The sequence below is a fragment of the Perna viridis genome, chromosome 2 (genome assembly GCF_037379345.1).
Source record: "Perna viridis isolate PV_CMFRI_1.1 ecotype Kerala chromosome 2, ASM3737934v1, whole genome shotgun sequence".
Taxonomy (NCBI): Eukaryota; Metazoa; Mollusca; class Bivalvia; order Mytilida; family Mytilidae; genus Perna; species Perna viridis.
Genome location: NC_142446.1, coordinates 22,782,107 through 22,803,670, shown reverse-complemented (window position 1 = coordinate 22,803,670; position 21,564 = coordinate 22,782,107). Strand labels below are relative to the sequence as shown.

The 21,564-nt window shown below is 31.9% G+C and overlaps 4 protein-coding genes across 5 annotated transcripts; 2 read left to right on the top strand and 2 right to left on the bottom strand.

Moving 5' to 3' along the window:
• Window positions 1–624: 624 nt before the first annotated feature.
• Window positions 625–4,695, bottom strand: LOC148624103 (neo-calmodulin-like). Its single transcript, XM_088566609.1, has 5 exons — window positions 4,677–4,695; window positions 4,352–4,417; window positions 2,645–2,782; window positions 1,003–1,257; window positions 625–708 (listed from the first exon to the last, which is right to left on the bottom strand). The coding sequence occupies exons 1-5, from the start codon at window positions 4,693–4,695 to the stop codon at window positions 677–679; spliced, it is 510 nt and encodes a 169-aa protein (XP_088422735.1). The 3' UTR covers window positions 625–676.
• Window positions 4,696–7,285: 2,590 nt separating this feature from the next.
• Window positions 7,286–10,886, bottom strand: LOC148624102 (neo-calmodulin-like). Its single transcript, XM_088566601.1, has 5 exons — window positions 10,747–10,886; window positions 9,312–9,336; window positions 8,913–9,056; window positions 8,178–8,423; window positions 7,286–7,856 (listed from the first exon to the last, which is right to left on the bottom strand). Exons 1-5 carry the CDS (start codon window positions 10,747–10,749, stop codon window positions 7,834–7,836), a joined length of 441 nt encoding a protein of 146 aa, XP_088422727.1. The 5' UTR covers window positions 10,750–10,886; the 3' UTR covers window positions 7,286–7,833.
• A 412-nt stretch (window positions 10,887–11,298) lies between these two features.
• LOC148624101 (uncharacterized) lies at window positions 11,299–14,650 on the top strand. Of its 2 annotated transcripts, XM_088566599.1 has the most exons (6): window positions 11,299–11,432; window positions 11,920–11,950; window positions 12,614–12,647; window positions 13,170–13,313; window positions 13,638–13,880; window positions 14,299–14,650. In XM_088566599.1, exons 2-6 carry the CDS (start codon window positions 11,924–11,926, stop codon window positions 14,325–14,327), a joined length of 477 nt encoding a protein of 158 aa, XP_088422725.1. In that variant the 5' UTR covers window positions 11,299–11,432; window positions 11,920–11,923; the 3' UTR covers window positions 14,328–14,650. The 2 variants fall into 2 exon arrangements, with proteins under 2 accessions (XP_088422725.1, XP_088422726.1); XM_088566600.1 differs by lacking the exon at window positions 12,614–12,647 and having other exon boundaries at window positions 11,303–11,432.
• Window positions 14,651–19,429: 4,779 nt separating this feature from the next.
• Window positions 19,430–21,451, top strand: LOC148624100 (uncharacterized). The gene is made up of 4 exons (XM_088566598.1): window positions 19,430–19,626; window positions 19,897–20,040; window positions 20,315–20,557; window positions 21,316–21,451. The coding sequence occupies exons 1-4, from the start codon at window positions 19,569–19,571 to the stop codon at window positions 21,339–21,341; spliced, it is 471 nt and encodes a 156-aa protein (XP_088422724.1). The 5' UTR covers window positions 19,430–19,568; the 3' UTR covers window positions 21,342–21,451.
• Window positions 21,452–21,564: the final 113 nt, after the last annotated feature.

Genomic DNA, 21,564 nt, shown 5'->3' with positions numbered 1-21,564 from the left:
TATCTGTTTTGCCTGATTTGTTTTGGACTTGACTCGATTATGGATCGGATTAATGTTCGGTAATTTTGTTGTTACCCTTGTATGTTACTTTGATGTCATTAACGTCGATCAGTCCGCAGTCCGTCATATCCAAATTTTAGTTAAATCTAAATCAATAATTAAACTGTAGACGTTTAATAAATGTATAATTTCTATTTCTTTCATGTATAGTTATGAATTTCCCATTGTAAACTTTACCTCCGTTCTTACATGTTTAAATGTATGTTTATTCTAATACTTTGTAATAAGGTGTTTCTCTGTATTATTGTTGCTTGATTTGAGCGAAAAAAAAAATGATTGTAGATTACAAAAAAAAAAAAAAAAAGAAAAAAAAAAAAAAAAAAACACCGTAAAGATACCACTACTGTTAGAAGCGAACAAAGTGACTTAAATCCCACCCGTTGCCAACTTGTCAAATCTTTGGGTTTGTTTTTAATGTTTTTTATCGCTATTGTTCTTAAATATTTTTACGACCTTGTGCAATTGTGTAACTTGTATTCAAGTTATGTTCAACGAACTAATTGTTATTTGCTTTACATTGGCAATAATGTTTATGCTATGTTTAATAGCAATAATGAGCATACATAAAGGAAGATATTTATTTCAACATTTTTATATAAATCTGTTCCAATAGTATCTATGCAGCGTGTCCCATTGATGATAAAAATTCTATAAACAAACAAATATATGCATTAAATTAAATATCTTATACACCGAAACTTCAAATTATGTTCGTTCAAGATACACTATTTTGTGTCTTGTGAATAATAGAAAATACAATCTATAAAGAAATGAAATCCCTCTTTGACATTTTTCTTGTTTTGATACGGCTACTTTAGAATAGTCTTTGAAAAAAGAAACTTAGTTTAGTAACTCTTCGAATCATAGTCATGTTAAATAACCTAGCGACATATGTTTGAAATGTGAAATATATATTATAAGGTATACAAGCTCTAAAATTACCATTATAGTCTAAACGTCCATCGCCATTTACATCAAACTCGTTGAACACTTCTTTAATTTCAGCATCTGTCATTGTATCATTCCCGATGTCCTGTAGTATTCTTGTCATCTCCTCTAGTTCTATAAACCCACTTTTATCTATGTCAAAAGTTTCAAATGCACGCCGCATTTCATTTTGCTTTTCATTTGGGTTTAGTGTTACTGGGTTTCTCTCAAAGTAATGAATAAACTCTTCACGACTTATCTCTCCACTTCCTAAAGAGTGAAAACAATAGTAAATTATAAATACGAGACTATAACTACGTTAAAATTAAGAAACATTGCAGAAATATTCAAAAGCAACAGAAACATTATTCTGAACAAGAGGCTCCCGAAGAGCCTGAATTATTCATCTGGCAAACCATTAAGTAAAGGTGTAAAGGTATCATGCTTTGGGATCATGTTTGACAAAAAAAAAATGCTTAAAAAGAACACATATTGACGAATGAGTTCAACTGAGTACCTAAGGCACCGTAAAATGTTGGAAATGCCTTCAAAGTGTTTAGAACCTATGGAAAAATTTGGGCAAGGGTTCCCCTATGCCCTGTTATTCCATTGGGTCTGAGGGGGCATTCGCCTGCTGAAAAGTAATGTAAAATGATGTTAAACCATGGCTATAAAACATCTTCATCATCCCTATTCAACTCAGGAGACCGTTTTTATATAAACCAAATATCGTTGAAATCAATGCAAGTATAAACATTGGCGGGGAAATAGCCGCCCAGAACAAATTTTCGTAATCACCATTCAACTTAGAACATAATGTTTGTTTAGGAAACACAATATCAATGGAATCCGAGAAACTGATGAAAATGACCGCAAAATGGCCGCCTTAAAAACATTGAATACTACCCGTCAACTCAGAATATCATGTTTATTTCATGAATAGCTTTCTTCTTTATTCTTCTATAGTTGAGAAAAAAAAATAGCAAAATAGCAAGAAAAAAAAAAACAAAAAAAAACAAAAAAAAAACATTTTGACATGTTTTTTTTTGTAGTAATGACCGTCATGTTTTTTGACCGATGAAAAATTTTGAATGGTCTGTTTGAAAATTTCAGCATAGGTCCGTCTTCGGATGGTGAAAATAATACCCTCCATCAAAATTTTGCTAAATTCGACGGTCATTTGCAAAACAAAACCTTATTTTGATCCCTGTGTTTTATTTTTAGTAAGGGTGGTTACGTTTCCTCACGGATCAAAAATCCGAACAGTGATTTTGGGCAGAATAACCCTAAAAACAATCATACTAACTTTCTTGAATTCTATACAGTACTTTTTGAGGAGAATATTTTTGATGTAATAACATCAAAAAGAGTAAAAAAAAAGTATGAAAAGGGGAACAACTCCATCATAGGTATACATATTTTCAGCAAAATTTGACCACAGATAGAACTCGCCATGCTAAACACGTTTCTGAATAAAAATTTAGTTACACCTAACGGTTTTGGAGGTATATGCAAAACAACTGACTGCTGTCTGAATTCTATGTTCTATATTTAGTAACGGCGGTCATGTTTTTTGAAAAAATCAATAATTCGGGAGTAATGTAGTGATTGTTAAAATAATGTAATTGTCTTTGATAAAAATATAAATATTTTATACCGTCACTATCCAGTTCTTTAAATATATCGTTTAGTTCATCTTCTGTTGGATTTTCCCCAAGTCCACGTATGACTTTAGCAAGTTCATCACGTGATATTGTTCCATTTTCATTCACATCATACAAAGCAAACAATTCCTCTGAAGAAGAAGAAGAAGAACCAATAAACTTTTGAGGCGTCCAGTCATTGAAAAACGTTAATGATCTAAATTGTATTACCATGCCAAAAAATAATTCTGCAAATGCATTTTCAGAGCAGTTAGAACAGTTTAAGACATCATGCAAATCACGAACAGCACTATGGTACTAAAGCCCTTTAATTGTAAGTAAAAATGTATTTACCAAATTGTCTTAATGGTATAATAATTTATCTACTACTACATATGCAATGTCATCTAGTTGAAAGTGAGTTTATTGCAGAATCTAACTTTGTCTACCATTCGCTGTTTGTCCATTTAAACATTTTATCTTGGGTATACCATTATATATTATTGGACGTTAAGACATCTTACAAGAGATAATTCCCTTGTTATCAGGTCACAACAACATCTGACCTAATGAACAGTCCAAAAGTTGTTATATTGTATAAAATAATTTACTCCAAATCTTGATATTTTATTTTCTAAAGCTTGTTTATGTTATTACAGCATCATACCTGACATACATTACAAAGCTCGTCATTTGGACAGTACATCTTCCCACTAAGTGTACATTTCAGGGAAGAGTAATCAAGGGAACCAAGGTTATAGCGGTAATCAAAAGAATGTAATCCAGGAACAAAGACCAGACATGGAAAACAGACATACACAACAAAGAACATAAAGTAACTAAAATCATACATACAAAGTAACAAAAGTAAATGAGCAACTCGAACTCCACTAAAAAGTGGGAGCATGGACCAGATGCACCGGTAGGGTAAGCGTCCTCTGCTTTTCTAGAAACACCCGCCGAGTTGTTCATAAAAGGTCAAGTCCGGGGTAGACAAACGAGGAAAGGAAAAGAAGTAACAATACCGAAATGCAAACGAGGGGTAAAGCTTGGATGGACAATACAGCATCGATAACATAAAAAAGGGATTACATACGAAGAACAAATCGGACCAAACGTACACATAGACCGGCATTAAACATACTAAAAATCGAGGAAAATTCAGCTGCTCCAAAAGAATGAGCAATTTTGTTTCTTGCAAGTCATCCGCAGTGCTGATCATCTAATGTCACATCATACAGAGGAAGATGAGTTTAAAAAATGACGTATCATCATTTGTATACCCGTTTTTTTATTCACAATTTCTTCTAGAAATTAAGATTTCACGGGATTTATGATTATGTAGGTTTTCCTGTGTTTGCCATTCCTTATATAAAATAACATCATTTCCTATAACAATTTAATTGATTTACAGTCCACATTCATATGTTAGGTAATTGCAACATCGTATAATTAGTACAAACCATTCATTGTTATTAGACAATTACAACATCTTACTCGTATTACACACCAATGCTTGTTGTCGGATCATACAAACATCTTAGCTATAGTGCAAACCAAAGTTGTTGTAGGACCATACTAACATTTTTCCTGGTGTACAGTCGACAGTTTGTCGTTTGGTTATTATAGATTCATACTTGACATATTGTCTACACGTTGTTGGGCAATTGCAGCACATTATCTGGTTAACAATCAAAAGCTTGTTATTTACAATGTCCTACCTGGTGTACTGTCCACTGCTTCCGAATTCTGTTCAGCCTGGAGATACAGCCATATATGGTTAGATGCTATTACACAAACAGCAAGATGAAGGAAATGAAGGCTTCTAAATGAATGCCAATAATTCTGACTTGAACACCATAATAATCAAATGGTGTATATACAAGGACCGCAATTTTAAACCAAACTAATGTTATTTTATATATTCATTCAGTTACTTTATCACTATCAAGAGGTTTATTTCAAGTTGAACATAAAGCTTACTTTATGAATAAATAAATTCATCAAATCATAATTTATTATTTTTAAGCCTAGACATAGCCTTACCATACTTCTGTTTAAACATGAATTTGATTTGTGTATTTATGTTAACGATTGGAAGATTTTTATATATTGAATGTGTAATGAATTGCATAAAACAAAAGAAAATTAAAAATATCTCAACCTTATCGTGAAGAAAAGCGTTTAAATGTGTTAACAAAAGAGAACGATTCAAGTAGCAATTCATGTGAATTCTCCTTTAAGGGTGTATTTCTAGATAAAATTACAAATATAAGTTAGAATAACAGTGAGTTTTATAAGTTTAATATAGTAATCACTTTTTCCCAAAACTAAAACTTGAATTATGGTTACTTAGTCCTATGTGTTTATAGACATTAAGGTTTGATTTAGGGTCGAGAAAAAGAAAGCTCGTGAACCCATATCCGTGTTGACGGCCATATGGGCCTTTAAAGTTGTACTTTTTTGTATTTATTTACAATGGTAGTTGTCTAATGGATAATCTCCCCAACAACACATGCAAGCTTAATACTACAGCTCAAGGGCAAAAACATCTGACATTCTTATCTTCTCTATGCTAGTTCTCTAGTTTTCTTGCATTAAGTTATATATATATATCCTAGCTGGCCGAGTGGTCTAGGGCGCTGGACTTTGTGCAGGCGGTGTTGCCAAAGGTGTCACAGTGGTACGAGTTCGAGTCCCGCGGAGGAAACGACCAAAAATTTGCTTTGCAAATTCGACAGTTCTAACATCGTTGGGAATTTTTCAGACCTTTCTATACGTTTACATATCTTCCCTGTATCAATTTGATCCGATGGAGCAGTGTAGCGAATAGAGTCGTCACATTCTGAGACGTATATATATATATATATATATATATATATATAGCAAGAAACCAAGAGAATGTCAGATGTTTGTAATTTAAAAAGAGCATTGGACTTAGTGCAATGGTGTTGCCATAGATGTCAGAGAACAGAAGGAGTTCGAATCCCGCTGAGGGAGCGACTAAATTTGCATGACAAATTTGCAACCTAATATCGATTCTAGAGTTGGGGTGTAGTTTACACTTGGTTACATATATATGTATGCATCCTTGTATTAACATACTATGTTGATCCTCGCCGTGCATGCTATGTATCTACATAGTAATGTACTAGCAAGTAAAACGGTAGAGTTGCCTCACCCCATTAGACTTCTTATATGTATTATATACTTGGTGTGGCTGTATTTGTTTACTGTTACAGATCCACTATTGTTTTACTCGATACCACCAGAGGTTGTCATATTCAGTTACATCATGTGCTAATGTTCGCGCTCTAGATTCACTTACGAGGAAGTATCACTCGGTCAACGATGTTAGAACTGTCAAATTTCCGAAGCAAATTTTTGGTCGTTCCCTCCGCGGGACTCGAACTCGTACCGCTGTGACATCCATGGCAACACCGCCTGCACTAAGTCCAGCGCCCTAGACCACTCGGCCAGCTGAGACGTTTATATATATTCATTCATTCAATATGTATACCTGCATATTTAACTCCGATTCATATGGATAAGATAATACCAAATTGGCTAGGAGATGGGCACAATTAGTGTCCATTGGAATGCTGATATTTTTTTTTAAGTGTTCCTCAAAATTGACAAATATGTTGTTTCTTTTTGTTCTGTAGTGGTAAATTACGTAGAATCATAGCCCAAAGCAAAGATCTAAAAGATCTAAATTCAGTGTTTTCAGAAGCCACATATGATTAATGTAACTACGCGAGTCAACAGTTTCACAGTATTTTGTTGTCCTCCTTCACTGCGGACAAATCTTAGTTTAAACAAATTTATTCAGATAAATTTACTAATATCACAAGTGGGACATTTAACAGTCAAAAACACATTAGGATTCGGCAACAAGCAAATAAGCTTATACAAAATTCCGTGCTTATAAATCTTGGTGAGCCGTACAGGTAGCTCTTGTTCACCAAGTAGATGATCCTTCTATCTACTTTTGCTTTTATGTATTTTTATATGGTTATAGAACAAAAAAACAAAAACAAAAACAAAAATAATATTATAAGTCCACGAACTTTTCACTTGAAGGAATATTCAACGAGGATATAAAAACATCTTTGTTGAATGAACTGCGTTTTTATTTAAGAGTACCCGAATAATCTTTTATTTCAAGCTCTTTTATTGAGCATTCGTAGCAATGCATTTTACATACAAAAACAATGTTGCTACAAAGTTTTACACCTATGTTTTTGAATACTGATTTAGGTCGATAATTCATGCAGTATTTGAGGTTGCGAATTCGACATTGTCCCCAAGACTTTAACCCAATCTGACAGCGAGTCATGTTCTGATTTCAAAACTACGGTACCAGGTTACTTGTTGAGATTCTCTAAACTTTGGTCCGTGAGATATCATTTTTCGGAGGTTTGTGAAATCACCAGTGATGGCATTGCAAAATAGTTTTTCAATATTTTTTCGAAATACCAATGTTAAGATATTTGATATTTCTTAAGGTTAAATTGTATTTTATAACTTTATCTTCCGTTATTTCTGTCTGTGGTTTTCCCTATGACGTTTTTCTTATATTATGAACATATCCTTTTGAAGCATTCTTAACTTATAACAAAATATATTACTAAAAACAAAACAAAAATACAATATCAGCGAAAACTTGTTTATTTTTGTTATTATCCAGTCAGTTCTTTAATAAAATATCTTGTTAAAAAAAAGTTATCTGGCATTGGCGGATCCAAAGAGGGCATGGCCTGGGTCCCTTTGTTAATGAAATTTTGTTTAAGCTATTGTAATTTTAAGAATAAAAACGTCGAGGAAAAATATAATGTATTATATGATAATTTAGTTTTGTATTTTAAACGAGTGGATTTAATTTCTATTTTTCTTGAGGTAAGAATTTCCCATATCAAGATCCGTCACTTCTTAGTTGCATTAGTAATGTCAGTATTAGTGAGTGCGTGAACATATCATGATGTGAAAAGATCTAAAAGATCTAAATTTAGTGTTTTTAGAAGCCACATATGATTAATATAACTACGCGAGTCAACAGTTTCACAGTATTTTGTAGTTTACTTGAAAGTAAAATATGAAACCACAGGGCAATATGATCCATTACATTGACAATTTTAGACGTCCGTCAAGTATCAGTATAACAAGAGCATGCGTTCCATTCACGCTGGGTTCTTTATGTCTTTCACTTGAGAATTTTTGTTAGATCTGAAATTAATAAAATAAACTAAACTCTCAAACTCATGAAAATAAATATTTATTGTTTTACTCTGGTACCAAAATAAATATGCAGGGAAATTGCACTGGCTGTCATATTTTGTGGTAGAGAAAGAGTGAACATAATCTAAAGTGATAAATAATGTTAAGCCAGAACGTTGACGATCTTACTTAATTTAAAACTATTTGTGAATGTAATAAATTGTATTTCTTCAATACGATAACTTTAAACCGTGTAACACCAAACAAATTTGAAGAAGGTTGTGGTCAGACTATTCCAGAAAAAAATATGTCAGATAAGTTAACAATTACCTTCATAGTCAATTTTCCCCTGACTGTCCACTTCAGCCACTTTAATCAGTGACTTAGCTTCTGATTCTGACAACCTTTCACCTTTCGTTGTTACTATGAATTTTAATTCATTTGCATCTATCGTGCCGTTTTCATTTCTATCAAAAACTCTGAATGCTTCTCTAATTTCCCTCTCTTCATTTTTTCTCGAAATAAAGTGCTTGGCATATGCATCAAGAAAATCAGTGTATTCTACCATTCCAGTCCCTGTTTAATATTAACAATAAGGTCATTTTGTTCAATGATTGTTCTGAAAGATCTAATTACATGTTTCAAATAAGTTGTGCTTAAAATCAAATGTTTTCTATCTAGCAAAATCTAAACTATAATTCTCCAAAATGACTGCACATAACGTCATTTGCATTTGACGCAAGATAAAATTCAAGGAAAAACGTATTTCTGCACGACTTGTTATTGACAAGCAGGCAGTTTAATTTCAACGGCTACATTTTAAATAACATAAGAATGTGCCTTTTCTAAATATGGTTTACTAGAGATGAAATGCAATAATGACTAAGATCAGTATACGTATAGAAGAAGCGGTATCGTTTACCAATAACTATTTATACGGAATAAGATTCACACTTAATGACAAGCTTTCATAGGTCCAAAAATAAAAGTAACAAAATTATCAAAAATTCAAAAATTATCGTAGGTCAACCATGTAACTCTCCAATTAGTGTTCGCTTTACTTACGGTCGGGTCGAGTTGATGAGAACATATCTTGTAATTCTATCTCTGATGGGTTGTGGCCCATACCCCTAACTATAGTGGCACAATCGTCTTGGTGCAGTTTACCTGTACCATCTGTATCATATAACTCGAACATGTCTTGTATTTCTGAAAACCCAAGAATTTTGTCTATTATTATCCAGACGTTTTGTATAGCTATTTTGTGAGACAGTTTCCGTCAATTTGTTATATGTTATTGCTTTTAAAATCCAAACAATTCCGAGTAGAGTAGGGTATATTAAGTCCTTTATCAGACTTTAGTTTTCTTTAAGTCTGAGATAAAACGTTCGAATAAAAAATCAAAATTAAGGATAACTACATATGAATTATATAAAGTTTATATAGATTGCTTCATATACATACCGTCTTTCTCTGTCTGGCTTAGTGTCTGAAAATTACGAAAAACTATCACAACTACAAACCCAACTAATGTTCCATATTAACATTTTCGGAAAAATCGTAGTTTAATATTTGTGTGCTTTAAGAGTAATCAATGGAACCAAGATTCTTGCGGAAATCAACAGAATGTAATACAGGGATAAAGACCAGACGTAGAAAACAAACACAGCAAAGAACACAAAGTAACTAAAATAATACATACAAAGTAACAAAAGTAAATGAGCAACTCGGACGCCTCTAAAAACTGAGAGTATGGATCAGGTGCACCAGTAGGGTAAGCGTATTCTGCTTTTTTTGAAACACCCGCCGAATTGCTTAAAAAAGTCAAATTCGGGGTAGACAAGAGTAATCAAGGGAACCAAGGTTATAGCGGTAATCAAAAGAATGTAATCCAGGGACAATGACCAGACATGGAAAACAGACATACACAACAAAGAACATAAAGTAACTAAAATCATAAATACAAAGTAACAAAAGTAAATGAGCAACTCGGACTCCACTAAAAAGAGGGAAAAAAAACTATGACACTTTAACAAATCAGTTTTCATGGTGCATGGATATACTGTAACGATCAACGAGTTCATGATGACGACCATAAAACTTCTTTAGTGATGACGTCAATCTAGTAGCAACATAACCCTGTTCAAAAAGCCTAATTATAAGAAGTCTAGCGCGAATAAAAAAGTGCGAATCTTTACCAAGAACGATATATTTGTATTTAGGTGTACCATCTTTTTTTAAGAAACAAAGATGTCTATTTTTTTAGGTCGGGATTTTAACTGAGTATGGGGAATAGAAGTATAAAGAGTTGAAAAATCATAGGTTTTAATGTTATGATAATAATCTGGAATTAAGGGTCTCCAGAAGATCTTTCGAATTTTTCAAAATCCACATTGAATTAATACCACTACGGGAGTAACAAGTTTAAGGACTGGAGACCCTCATTGACAGCTGTGATTATAGAAGTTAAAAGTTTTGAAAGAGGTTTGGTAGTACATTTTGCAGGTCCAGCTACGTTACGTTGTTTGTGTGTATTCTTGTGGAGTTTAGGAATCCAGTACATAGACGGTAAATCACAATCATCATCTTTGGTAGAGAGACCAAAAGAGGATAACACAGAATAATGGTTTTCCACTATCTCTTCTTTGGAGAGTGTATTGGTAGTATAGGTCTTATCACTACTCTTGTTTTCTACGTCTAAATCTTACTATCGATACTCGTGTGTTATTGTCGAGTGTAAATTTTGAAAGTAAAATAAAAACAATTAAACTTAGCATTCCCGTAGTTGTTTAAGGCCAACAACTGTAACAACTGTAGTTTCTATAGAAATGTTGTAAATGATATTTAGTTAATTTGGTTGATATTTAGATTAAAAAGTAATTAATGTACTAACACTTACCATTTTTTAACACAATCTATTTACACATATATATTACCAACCATTAAAAATGATTTTAGGTCAATGAATCGTTTTATAGCTTGTTGATTTTGAATTATAATGGCTTCACATTTCAAGCAAATATTTTACTGTTGATCTTGCGTAAAACTATTTACTTTAAGATTGGTTTACAGTGAACAATCATTTTAAGAGAATGCACTGAGGTTGTGAATTCTTTTTTCTTTACTTACCTAAAATATGCTTAAAATCAGAATTTATTTAAAATGAAATGTTGCCTTAATAATAATCAGTGGTAAATCGAAAAAAAATGTTAAAATGAGATAGATATTGTGAGTAAAAATCATTGCACTTTCCAAGATGATTATCGAAATGTAACAAAAGAAATCACTATAATTATGCAGAAAGTAATTATATTGGCACGATTTAAGGTGAGTGGGGGTTACCTGAACAATCGACAGGTATCAACACAGAACATGAATAATTTAAACGACAAAATATTGGCTTTTGTCTACTTTCGTTTATTTAAAAGTAAAACAAAGAAAATGGTATCTATGTACCGGGTCAACGGACAAATTAATTAACGCTATTCTAAAGAAAGAATTTGTAAATGTTTACTATCGTTCTGTCTAATCCAATAAGTTGCTTCTGTTCATACAGTCGGATAGACACTTGCAGTGACGAATATGGTAAGTAAAAGTTACTTTTTATATGAAGAGTTTGTACTGATGTTAATCAACACTACACGGGCATATGAGAGGGACAATGTAAATCTATCTTACACAATTATTATAATACCTGTGTTTCAAACTGTTTCAAACAAACTTGCATAAGGTTTATAATATCAAATCGCTCCCCTTGATTAGAAATGATTACCATCTTACCATTTCTGTGTTGTTTTTGTTCGGCTTGTGTTTTGCGTTGTTTCAATTTTTGTATTTTAATTTTTAGAGGGCAATTTGGGTTTGCTGTTTGGTTAATTTCCCTACCTGTGCACATGGTCTTTGCCTCTGGATTACATTCTTTTTTATTTTTGCTAGAATCAGGGTTCCCTTGATTACTCTTTCCTTTCATTTTAATCAATGTCTTATACTTTTGGTAGGAGGCATACACCACAATAGTTTTATACTGGTATAGCCTCAATGTTTCAATGTTATGTTTATCTACTAATTTCAGGGTGATGGACTTACTGCTGATCAAATCACAGGTACAAGTAGTTCAGTAGTAATGATAACGATTCAAAAAGTGTGACGAGTTCGCAAAAAAAAACCCAAAACAAAACAATATAAAAAGCATACAGTACAAAATACGAAAATACAAATATATTACATATGTATGGTCTACACATGATTCGAAGCGTAACATGTCATCAACAACTACATAGAAAAACCGAAACCAAAATGTAAAGTCGTCTACACGTACGCTCATTACCAAATAAGTATAAATATAGAGTCAAATCAACCATGTTGTAATGTACGAAATGAAGCTTCGCTGTTATAAAAAATAGGTTTTAAATTGTGATATTGTGAATGGATGTAAACAATCTGATATATAATGACAGACAACTCTCGCAACAGGGCTAGTGAATACCCTCGCAGATCAAAGCACCAACCCAGTGCCTTTTAAAATACTAAAAAATGAATAAAGATTTAAATTTCGGTGTGGCGTACAAGGTTTTGAAATGACATTTTACATTATTTCAATTTAAAAAAATCGAAGAGTTTTCTCTACCTTCACATAGATCTTCGATGGTAAACTGTTTTATCATGGAATCATCATATTATTTCTTGTGTGTTTTCATGTAGATCATACCTATAGTGTGCATTTTAAATAGGCAAGCAGTACAAAAAACTTTACCCTTACATTGTAGAAATATTTTAAAGAATTGTTTCCATACAACTCAAGTATGTCTTGGGAGATAGGATTGATGACATTGAGTACTAGTATCTAATGTTATTACTAATGGTATAGGAGAATATTTACCTTAAAGTAAACGCCGTAAACAGTGGATGTGAAAATAATAATATAATGGGTTATCTCTGTCCCTAGCTGCTCTATTTCGCCAAATGTTATTCCTTTCATGAATAGTTGCCATGTTTGTTTTTATTCTTTCAATTTATGACATCTAGAAGTTTATCTTAAGTTTTAGGAGTATCCTAAGATCATCTTAAAACAACTATCAAGATATCCTAACTTTAGGACAAATTTAAGACGTATTTTAAGTTAGGAGACTTTTGTTGACATGACTTAAGAAAAAGATATGTCACGTCCTATTCCTTAAAACAGCTTCGTTGATATGGTCCCTGATTTTTAATAGTTTGATCAAAGTGTTTATCAAACATTGTCTCTAGTAAAAATAAGTAAAATCTATGCACAAAAATATCAGGTATTATCTACCTATAAACATAATTAATTTTGAATTTCAGAAATTAAAGAAGCGTTTACATTATTTGATAAAAACAACGACGGCATCATTGATGCTGATGAACTGGGGACGGTGATGAGAGCACTAGGACAAAACCCAACAGAGTCAGAAATACACATGTTAGTTAAAGACATCGACAACAATGGTATTTTGTTATTTCCATGCCTTTTTTTAATAATACTTTTTATGTTAATCTATTTATCGAAAACTTTGTAATACTTTCAGTGGTTAGTTTACATAAAGTTTATCTTACTCTTTCGAAACTGAAATCATTTTATATTACATTTGCTTTCATTTTAAGTACTGATCTACTTAAAACAAACGAGTTTGGTTGATTCAAGAAGAACAGACTTTCTTATTTAAACAAATAATTTTCATATAATCATAGTGACATACTTTTGAAAATGTTACAATAAAAATGTAGTCTTAAAATATTTATATAGATTATTGAAAACGAATAAACATTTAGGAAATGGTACGGTGGATTTAGCAGAGATGCTGAATATAATGTCAACAAGAATGAAACCACTCGATCCAATGTCAGAACTAAGGGAGGCTTTTAAAGTGTTCGATAAAGATGGCAAAGGTTATATTGAATCTTCGCAGTTTCGGCAAATTATGACGTCGATGGGGGAAGTTTTGACTCCAGACGAGATGGACGAAATGATAAGAGACGCAGACAAAGAAGGTGAAGGAAAAATAAACTACGAAGGTAAAATCATAGATTGCCTCGATCTTGGTTCAATCAAAGTGTAAAAACATAAATTACATCGATCTTGGTTCATTGAAAAGTGTAATTTTTCATATAAAAGTTACTGCTGAGAAAACTAAAATAAGGCATAAGTCATAATAAAAAAGATGAAAAGTAAAATAATACGAAGATTTTGTTTACATTTAATTGTAAGTAAGTTTTATTACCGTTAGTATCTACAAACCATTTAAATAAAACAAAATGAAAGAAACAATTTTATTTAAGCTACAGTCAAGATAAAATAGCAACCCATATGTTTCGGGTTTTTTGTTTTGTTTTTTGTTTGTTTTGTTTTGTTTTTTTTTGGTTTTTTTTAAATTATATTTTCTCAAATTCCGTTGTGGCTGTTCTTAATGTTTTGTTTTCCCCTCTTTTACAGAATTTGTTTTGATGGTGACGTCGAAATAATTGCAATAAATGGATTGTGTTTACAATGACCAAGTAATGTCTAAGTGCTACAAACTGCCATATGATTTGACACGCATATAGCATAATGTATTGATAAGTAAAGATCAATGCTTGGTTGTCCAAACAAGTCTTTTATCTACATATATACACATTGATGAACATATACATGCAATCATTAACACGCTTTTCTGTGCTTTGACTATGCTATATTTATGCAAACAATTTTCAAGATTTGTGTCAGCCTCAATTCTGTATGTGCTAAGTTTTTTTTACAGTATATAATTACGCAAGAAAATTGTAAATAAAGTAAATGTTACGACGTCTTTGTTTTCGTATTTTCCTTTCCTTACTGTATTCTTCTATGAACTTCACATATCTGTTACCGGATATTCTTACTTAAGTTTTTAAGGTAACTTGCACTCTTTTCATATTCATCATTTATTAGAATTTAATTTCGTTTTTGTTTTGCCATGAGTACTGGTCCTGTTTTAAAAAAAAAGTTTTGTTTCTGATAGTCATAAGAAAAAGCGGAATAACGAATTTGTGAACAAAACACAGTCATGAAGAAACAAAACACAAAGAACAAGTCAAATATAGCACAAAGGAAATTAACCCTTAATGCAGAATATCGAACAGCACGAATGACACAAAAGGGGGGGAACAACCCAGTTGGTATAATGAGAAGTTCCAGCTTCTTGGAAGATACCAGCTGTGTTACTTGTAGATGGTCATGTCCGATGTAAAAGGAATGACATATATGACAGAGGCCGTCTGTCATATTGAAAACAGGTATTCTATAGCGGTCAATCGGGTCATGTGAACGACTTTTTCACTTTAGGAGCGATGGCCGTAACTTATTATTATGGGCAACATAACCTTGACTAGGTATTGTTTTAGTGTTGCTGCCCTATCTACACGAAGATCGGTATGCTAAATAAATATTCGAGCAATTCGTATAAATTGTATACTAGAAACAAAACTTCAAGTTTTAAAAAAATGAGAATATATTCATACCAAAAGTAAAAACAAAGGGAAATGCGAGGACAACACAATACCAATGACACTAACAGGACAACAGACGAAGAAAAAAAACCATTAAAATAACACAACTGCACAGTAAAAAGACATATATAAAAACGAAAAGCACAAATCCCAATAACACTTGAAGTTAATCAAATTACACGGAGACAGTGAGCAGGTGCTGCTTCGTGCAAGACACTCTTTGTGCTGTGTTAATATGTAGAAATGGATAATTCACAATTCATAGGAAATATGTAAATCTCCGTCGTCACACTTATCATTAAGTTTCATAAAGTGTTTCTAATTATTGTCCTTTGGGAGACTAAGGCCTAATTAAGGGGCAGACTTCTGTTTTTCTTTTGTTTCATTAATAAAATCTCTATCTTGAATGACGAGACATGGTGAATAAAACCGAATGGAGATTTATTCACCATCATCTATACAGGGAAAATGAATTGAATGAAGTTCTGACGTATGTTCCTTGTTTTTCTAGAATAAGTTTTTGAGAAATATGTCTCGTACCAATAAAAGAACAATCATACATTTTTTACATTATTTTACCCGCTTATCAATATTTTTCAATTAACGATTCCTCAACTCCAATATCTAAATAATCATGTATGTGTGTGTGTGTTCAAAATTCTTTTTGTAATATTTTAAAATTTGTTTAAATATTGAACGTCTATCTATTTTCCGTAAGTTGGACTATTAGTTACTCGGATTAGTATTTAAAAGTAGTTATATTTTTCCTTATAAATCTACATGTAATAATACTACATATGTATCTTTTAAAGAAATATAAATAAGGAAAGTCATGTGGTGTATTAGAAATAAATCATTCATTTAATGTTGTATTTATTTTCCGAGACTATATATAACAATTGTGTGCACTCGAAATCATATTAAAACGTGATATTTGAACATGAAAAAAAATCGTGCAACGAGGATCATCTGAAATTTTGTCAGGTCCGTATTATTGAGATTCACGGATCAGAGAATATTCTCGCCTGCGCTGGAAGATATGTGTGATGCAAAGACCTATATCGTCAATATTAACGCTTTTAGTTGTACTGTTAGAAAAATGCCCATGATTGGAGATATTAGAAATATATTGAAATTTTAACATTTTATGCCAAGATTGTATCCTTTTAAAAAATTTTTGAAAATTTAAACGTCATCTATTTTTTTTTATGTAGACAATGTACTGTAAGTATTCTGGAAATTACGATTTTGTTACAAACTGATTGCGGTTTAAAAAGGGTAAGGGGAAATATTTTTTATTTCCTGGTAAAAGGCGTATCGTACTTCTTTTTTCTTAATGTCAAGTTGAAGACAAATAGAATTTTCTATCGAACGATATCACATTTCAGACTATATATATCATAAATATATCATATTTAGCTCACCTGCCCATAATATGTTAAACCATGTTGGAGTTATTGCCCTTTTTCGGCGTTTTTTAATGTTAATTCTTTAAAAAAATCTTCTCCGCTGAAACTACTAGACCATTCACAACAAAACTTGGTATGAATGTTCCTTAGTGTGGTCTGCATAGAACTGAAGTGGGTTTTTTGATTCGTAAAACAACATGGCGGTCGTTATTAAAGATAGAACATAGGGGTCATACAAATGTTGTTTTACATATTATATCTCCAAAACCGTTAGGTTTAGCCGAAGTCTATCGATTGCCGAAATGATCCTCATTATAAGGTCAGCAAAAGTCTGCATTAAGTCATAGTTGTAAGATGACTCCTTGTTAGAATTCTTGACCTTGAAAGGTGAAAAATCGTGTTTGTTTCTACTGTTTTCAGCCAATATCTTGAAAACTGTAATAAATAGTAAGAAAGTTTCAATTGCTGAATTGATCCTTAGGGACCGGTCAATATTTATCTCCAGGGGTGGGCCGGCAAATTGAAAAAATGATCCCGGACAAATATGTGACCCCCCTTTACCTAATACAGAAAAATTCTTAACCCCTTCTCTCAAGTACCAAATAAAGTCACCCGCCTGCATTTTTTTAAAAATGAAATTTCAATGTATGTATTGATTTATTCAAAACAGAGTAAGAAACATATAGTACAATCACAAGTTATAGAAGGAATGTTTCCAATATTTTTGAATATGTATATCTTGTTTGTTTTATTTACATGCTTATTACATTTGTTATTGTTGTTTGAAATTTGGAATTCTAGTTGAATAAATACATGTTTGATAAATTGTTATTAAAGTTTATTCAATTTTTTACAATTGTCTGTAAAGGAGTTATAAACTGTTGTGTTACCATTTTATGAGCTTTTCATATTTATTATTTTTTCACACAAAAACGCTATTTATTCATTTAAAAAGAAATATTTTTTTGTGTTTTGCTATGTGCACATACACTTCATGCAATTGAAAAAGAACAGATATGGTATAATGCAACAAATGCTAACCACCATTACAACCAACGGTAAATTTAATACCTTCAGCGGTCACAACAAGACCTTCGTCATGAGGATAACCTCATCTAGTAGTGAGCTCTGAAAGGCCCCAAGTTAAAATTTAAGCAATGTCATTTTCTATTCATAGATAAAACATGAAACAGACATTTAGAGACAATGACTGAACCAAACAGACAATTAGTGACAATGACTGAACCAAACATACAAAGCTTTATTACACAGGACATTATGTATAAAATTCTAGATATTGCACAAGTGCATGTGTAAATGATTTTCTTTAAAAAAAAATCATGACCCCCTCATCAATTAACCAAAAAATACATACCCCCTTCAAGTACTGCTATTTTTTTCTTTGACCCCTACTTTTTTGCCGGCCCATCCCTGGAGATAAATATTGACCGGTACCTTATGATAAGGCCTACAAAAACATGCGGAGATCGAAGTTGTCCGACATCTCCTTGTTAGAGTTATTGCCCCTGAAAGGCGAAAAATAGAGTTTTAGCAGTTTTCAGTCAATGTCTTTAAAAACTATAATAAATAAATAAGAAACTTTCAATTGATAAAATGATCCTTATGATAAGTGCTACCAAAGTCTTCTTTGAGTCAAAAATGTCGGACAACTCTTTGTTAGAGCTATTGCCCTTGGAAAATTAAACAGGTGAGCAATTCCGGCTTCTGTGAGCTTCTTGTTTTAACATCAGTCGACTTATAGAGTTGAATTTTTGTGACTTTTATGGAATATTAAAAAATCCCGTTTTGAACAGTTTTTGAAAAATTGTGACTTTAAAAATTACTAAAAAGAAACATTAAAAAAAGACTTCAAATGTATTATTAATGATGATACTGCGTGGCCAATAATCTTTAAAAAAAAACCTGCAATTTACAGAAGAATTAAAACATAAATAGTAAAAATACATTTAAAGATTTTGATTTTTTCAGTGGGGGTAGGGGCACATATAGCTCTAACGTCATTAAGAAACAAAGCAATTTTCGCGAAACCACCTATGGCTACATACTCGAAACCAAAACCACTAGGTATGTAAGCCCAAAGGCTATCTAAAGATATCCATTTTTGGTTTTCAGTTTCTGAGGACATCAACGTTAAAAAAAATATAACACAAACTTAAGTTTTTGGACTCAATTGGGTATTAAAATTTTCTCCAAATACATAACATGTGTTATAATATTCGATCGGTTCATTTTGGCGACTTATTGGTGAATAGAAAAGGATATTGGGGGATATGTAACTTATTGTTTTAAAGTATATGAGTATGGTTACTTGGGTTTCTGAAACCATATATTAATAGCCGAACTATAGTTTGATTGCGATTTGTGCAATGAATTAAATGTAGATCAAATTTAGTTGTCTGAATATAGCTGAAATATTGCTGCTCGGACGTTAAACCCCAACAATCAATCAATCTTCAACATAGATCAGATAAAGAGTTTAACTCGTTGTCATGGGCTATAAATGTCAATGCACGCGGTTGATTAGAGATAGCCTATAATATCTAATATTTTGTATTGAAAGTCAGGGACCATTAAACGTTTAATGAGCGAAGAATTTTGTGTAATAAAGCTAAAACTATAAAATTATTATGTATTGTTGTCATTAATAGAAGGACTGAAAGTTGACGGGAATGTTTTAAAAATGGTGAGGTCGAATGATAAGTTTTTGTTCATGTTTCATGCATTTCTCTTATATACTAAATTTTAGTATTACCTATAGTCATAAATTTATACATATATATATAATTTTTATGAAGTAATAACTTTTCGTATGATTTATTCCATATTACTAAAGCAGTCATCAGATTTCACAGAGGAGCAAATTGAAGGTAAGATTTGCCGGACATCTGTATACAAAACATTCACTTCTGTACGTTTTTTTTTATTGTTGATGTTATTTATTTCTTTTGTTTACGTTTGTTTGTTTTTTAACGTTGAAAAGTTTAATCATAGTACGTGAATATTGACAAAGTGTTGTTAATATAAACAACTTTTAAATGTCTATAAAGCTCTGCATGCTACTTAAGTCAAAGCAGTACTTTTATTTTTTAATAACCATGCATAAAAACACAATTTAGTATTATTATTTACTGTTTCAGATATAAGAAGCATTTTTAGACATTTTGATAAACAAAATAACAGCAAAATGTCATCAAATGAATTAGACTTACTTCTAAGATCATTTGACCTCAGTCCTACAGAAGCTGAACTTCATGTTATCATCAAAGAAATAGACCAGACAGGTCCGTTAATTTAATAATGGTACAGGAGAATGCGTTAAACGATATGGCCATCGTGGTTTTATAACGAATATACAGAAAAAAGTTAAATCAATGTGGTGTGATATTTTTTTTAGAATAGACTGAACAGTTTAACTTCTGTCTCTGAATTTCTTTTGAACGACTTAAATTGAATCTAAATTAAATGATGCATATCATGACTTTTAGCTTTTGTTAAAAATATGCGTACGGTATGCATTTTAAAACCTCTTCAATTCACTGTTGTATGTCATTATAGGGGACAGAAAAATCAGATTTGAAGATTTTCTAGCAGTTGTATCAAAGGCTATGAAACAAAGCTGTACAGACGAGGACTATGCAGGAATATTTAAGGTATATGACACAAATAGGGACGGTACCATCACCTCTGACGAGTTTAAAGCAGCACTGCAATCTATTGGAGAGTGTCTATCTGCGGAGGAAGCAGAAGAAATGATCATGGAGGCAGACGTTTCTGGGGACGGACAGATAGAGCTCGAAGGTAACTATCATTTCATTTTAAAAAAAAAAGTACTCAAGAATTCGTATTTATCTGCACTCGATATATGTTGTCAGTTCTGCAAAAGATTAAATACTGTTCTTATATATTGTTTGTGGTCTGGAATGGTAAAGTAATTTGTTTTCTGTAATTCACTTATTCTCTAAATCCAATAGATATTGGTACGACCAGTGCTAATAAATAGTGTTGAATACATATAGCATGATTAAAAACCAGTAAAACACGGTTACTTCAACTAATTCTTGCACAATGTGTTTAAGGCAGCATAATTGTTGAGAATATTATGCTGTTCACCCCCGATGTCTTAACGATAGTTCTCTAATGCTTACTCAGTGAATATTTTTTTTAAAAATCTCCCTGTACGTCACTTGAAAGGTTATTTTTTCATAGACCAAAAAATATAACAGTCATTTCTGAAATATACATTATAGTAGTAATCTGAAAACATGAACTCTGTCTTATATATTGTATATAGAGACGACAACTGAATTAGACCTTGATCAGTTCACTAGCTCTTAGTTTAGTATTTGTCATAGAGACTAGGAACAAAATACAGAAACGCAAAAAAACAAACATTTTTTAGTGGAGTGTGGATCAGACCGTTTAACCATGCTCATGTTTTCCAAACTGAGTCATGGTCATTGAATAAAAGAATTAGACAATATTCGACATCTATCATATTAGAGCATTTTATTATTATTTAATCTGTATCAAATAATTAGAAATGTTCATATTTTTAGATTTCATAGCCATGATGCGGAAATAAGATAGCCAAAATTTGAGAAGAAGGAAGAAGTTGTACAATGTAATAAAGTTGTACAATGTAATAAAGAAACTGCATGTGTAATGTCGGTAATAAAGTCTTTTTACTGATAATATTGTTTAATGAATGGAATTGGATAATAAACTTCTCTAGAATGCCACATTTAAACTTTTAACCAAACTATAATTAGATTACCTTGTTTCCCAAAGACAAAGTCTGAACAAAA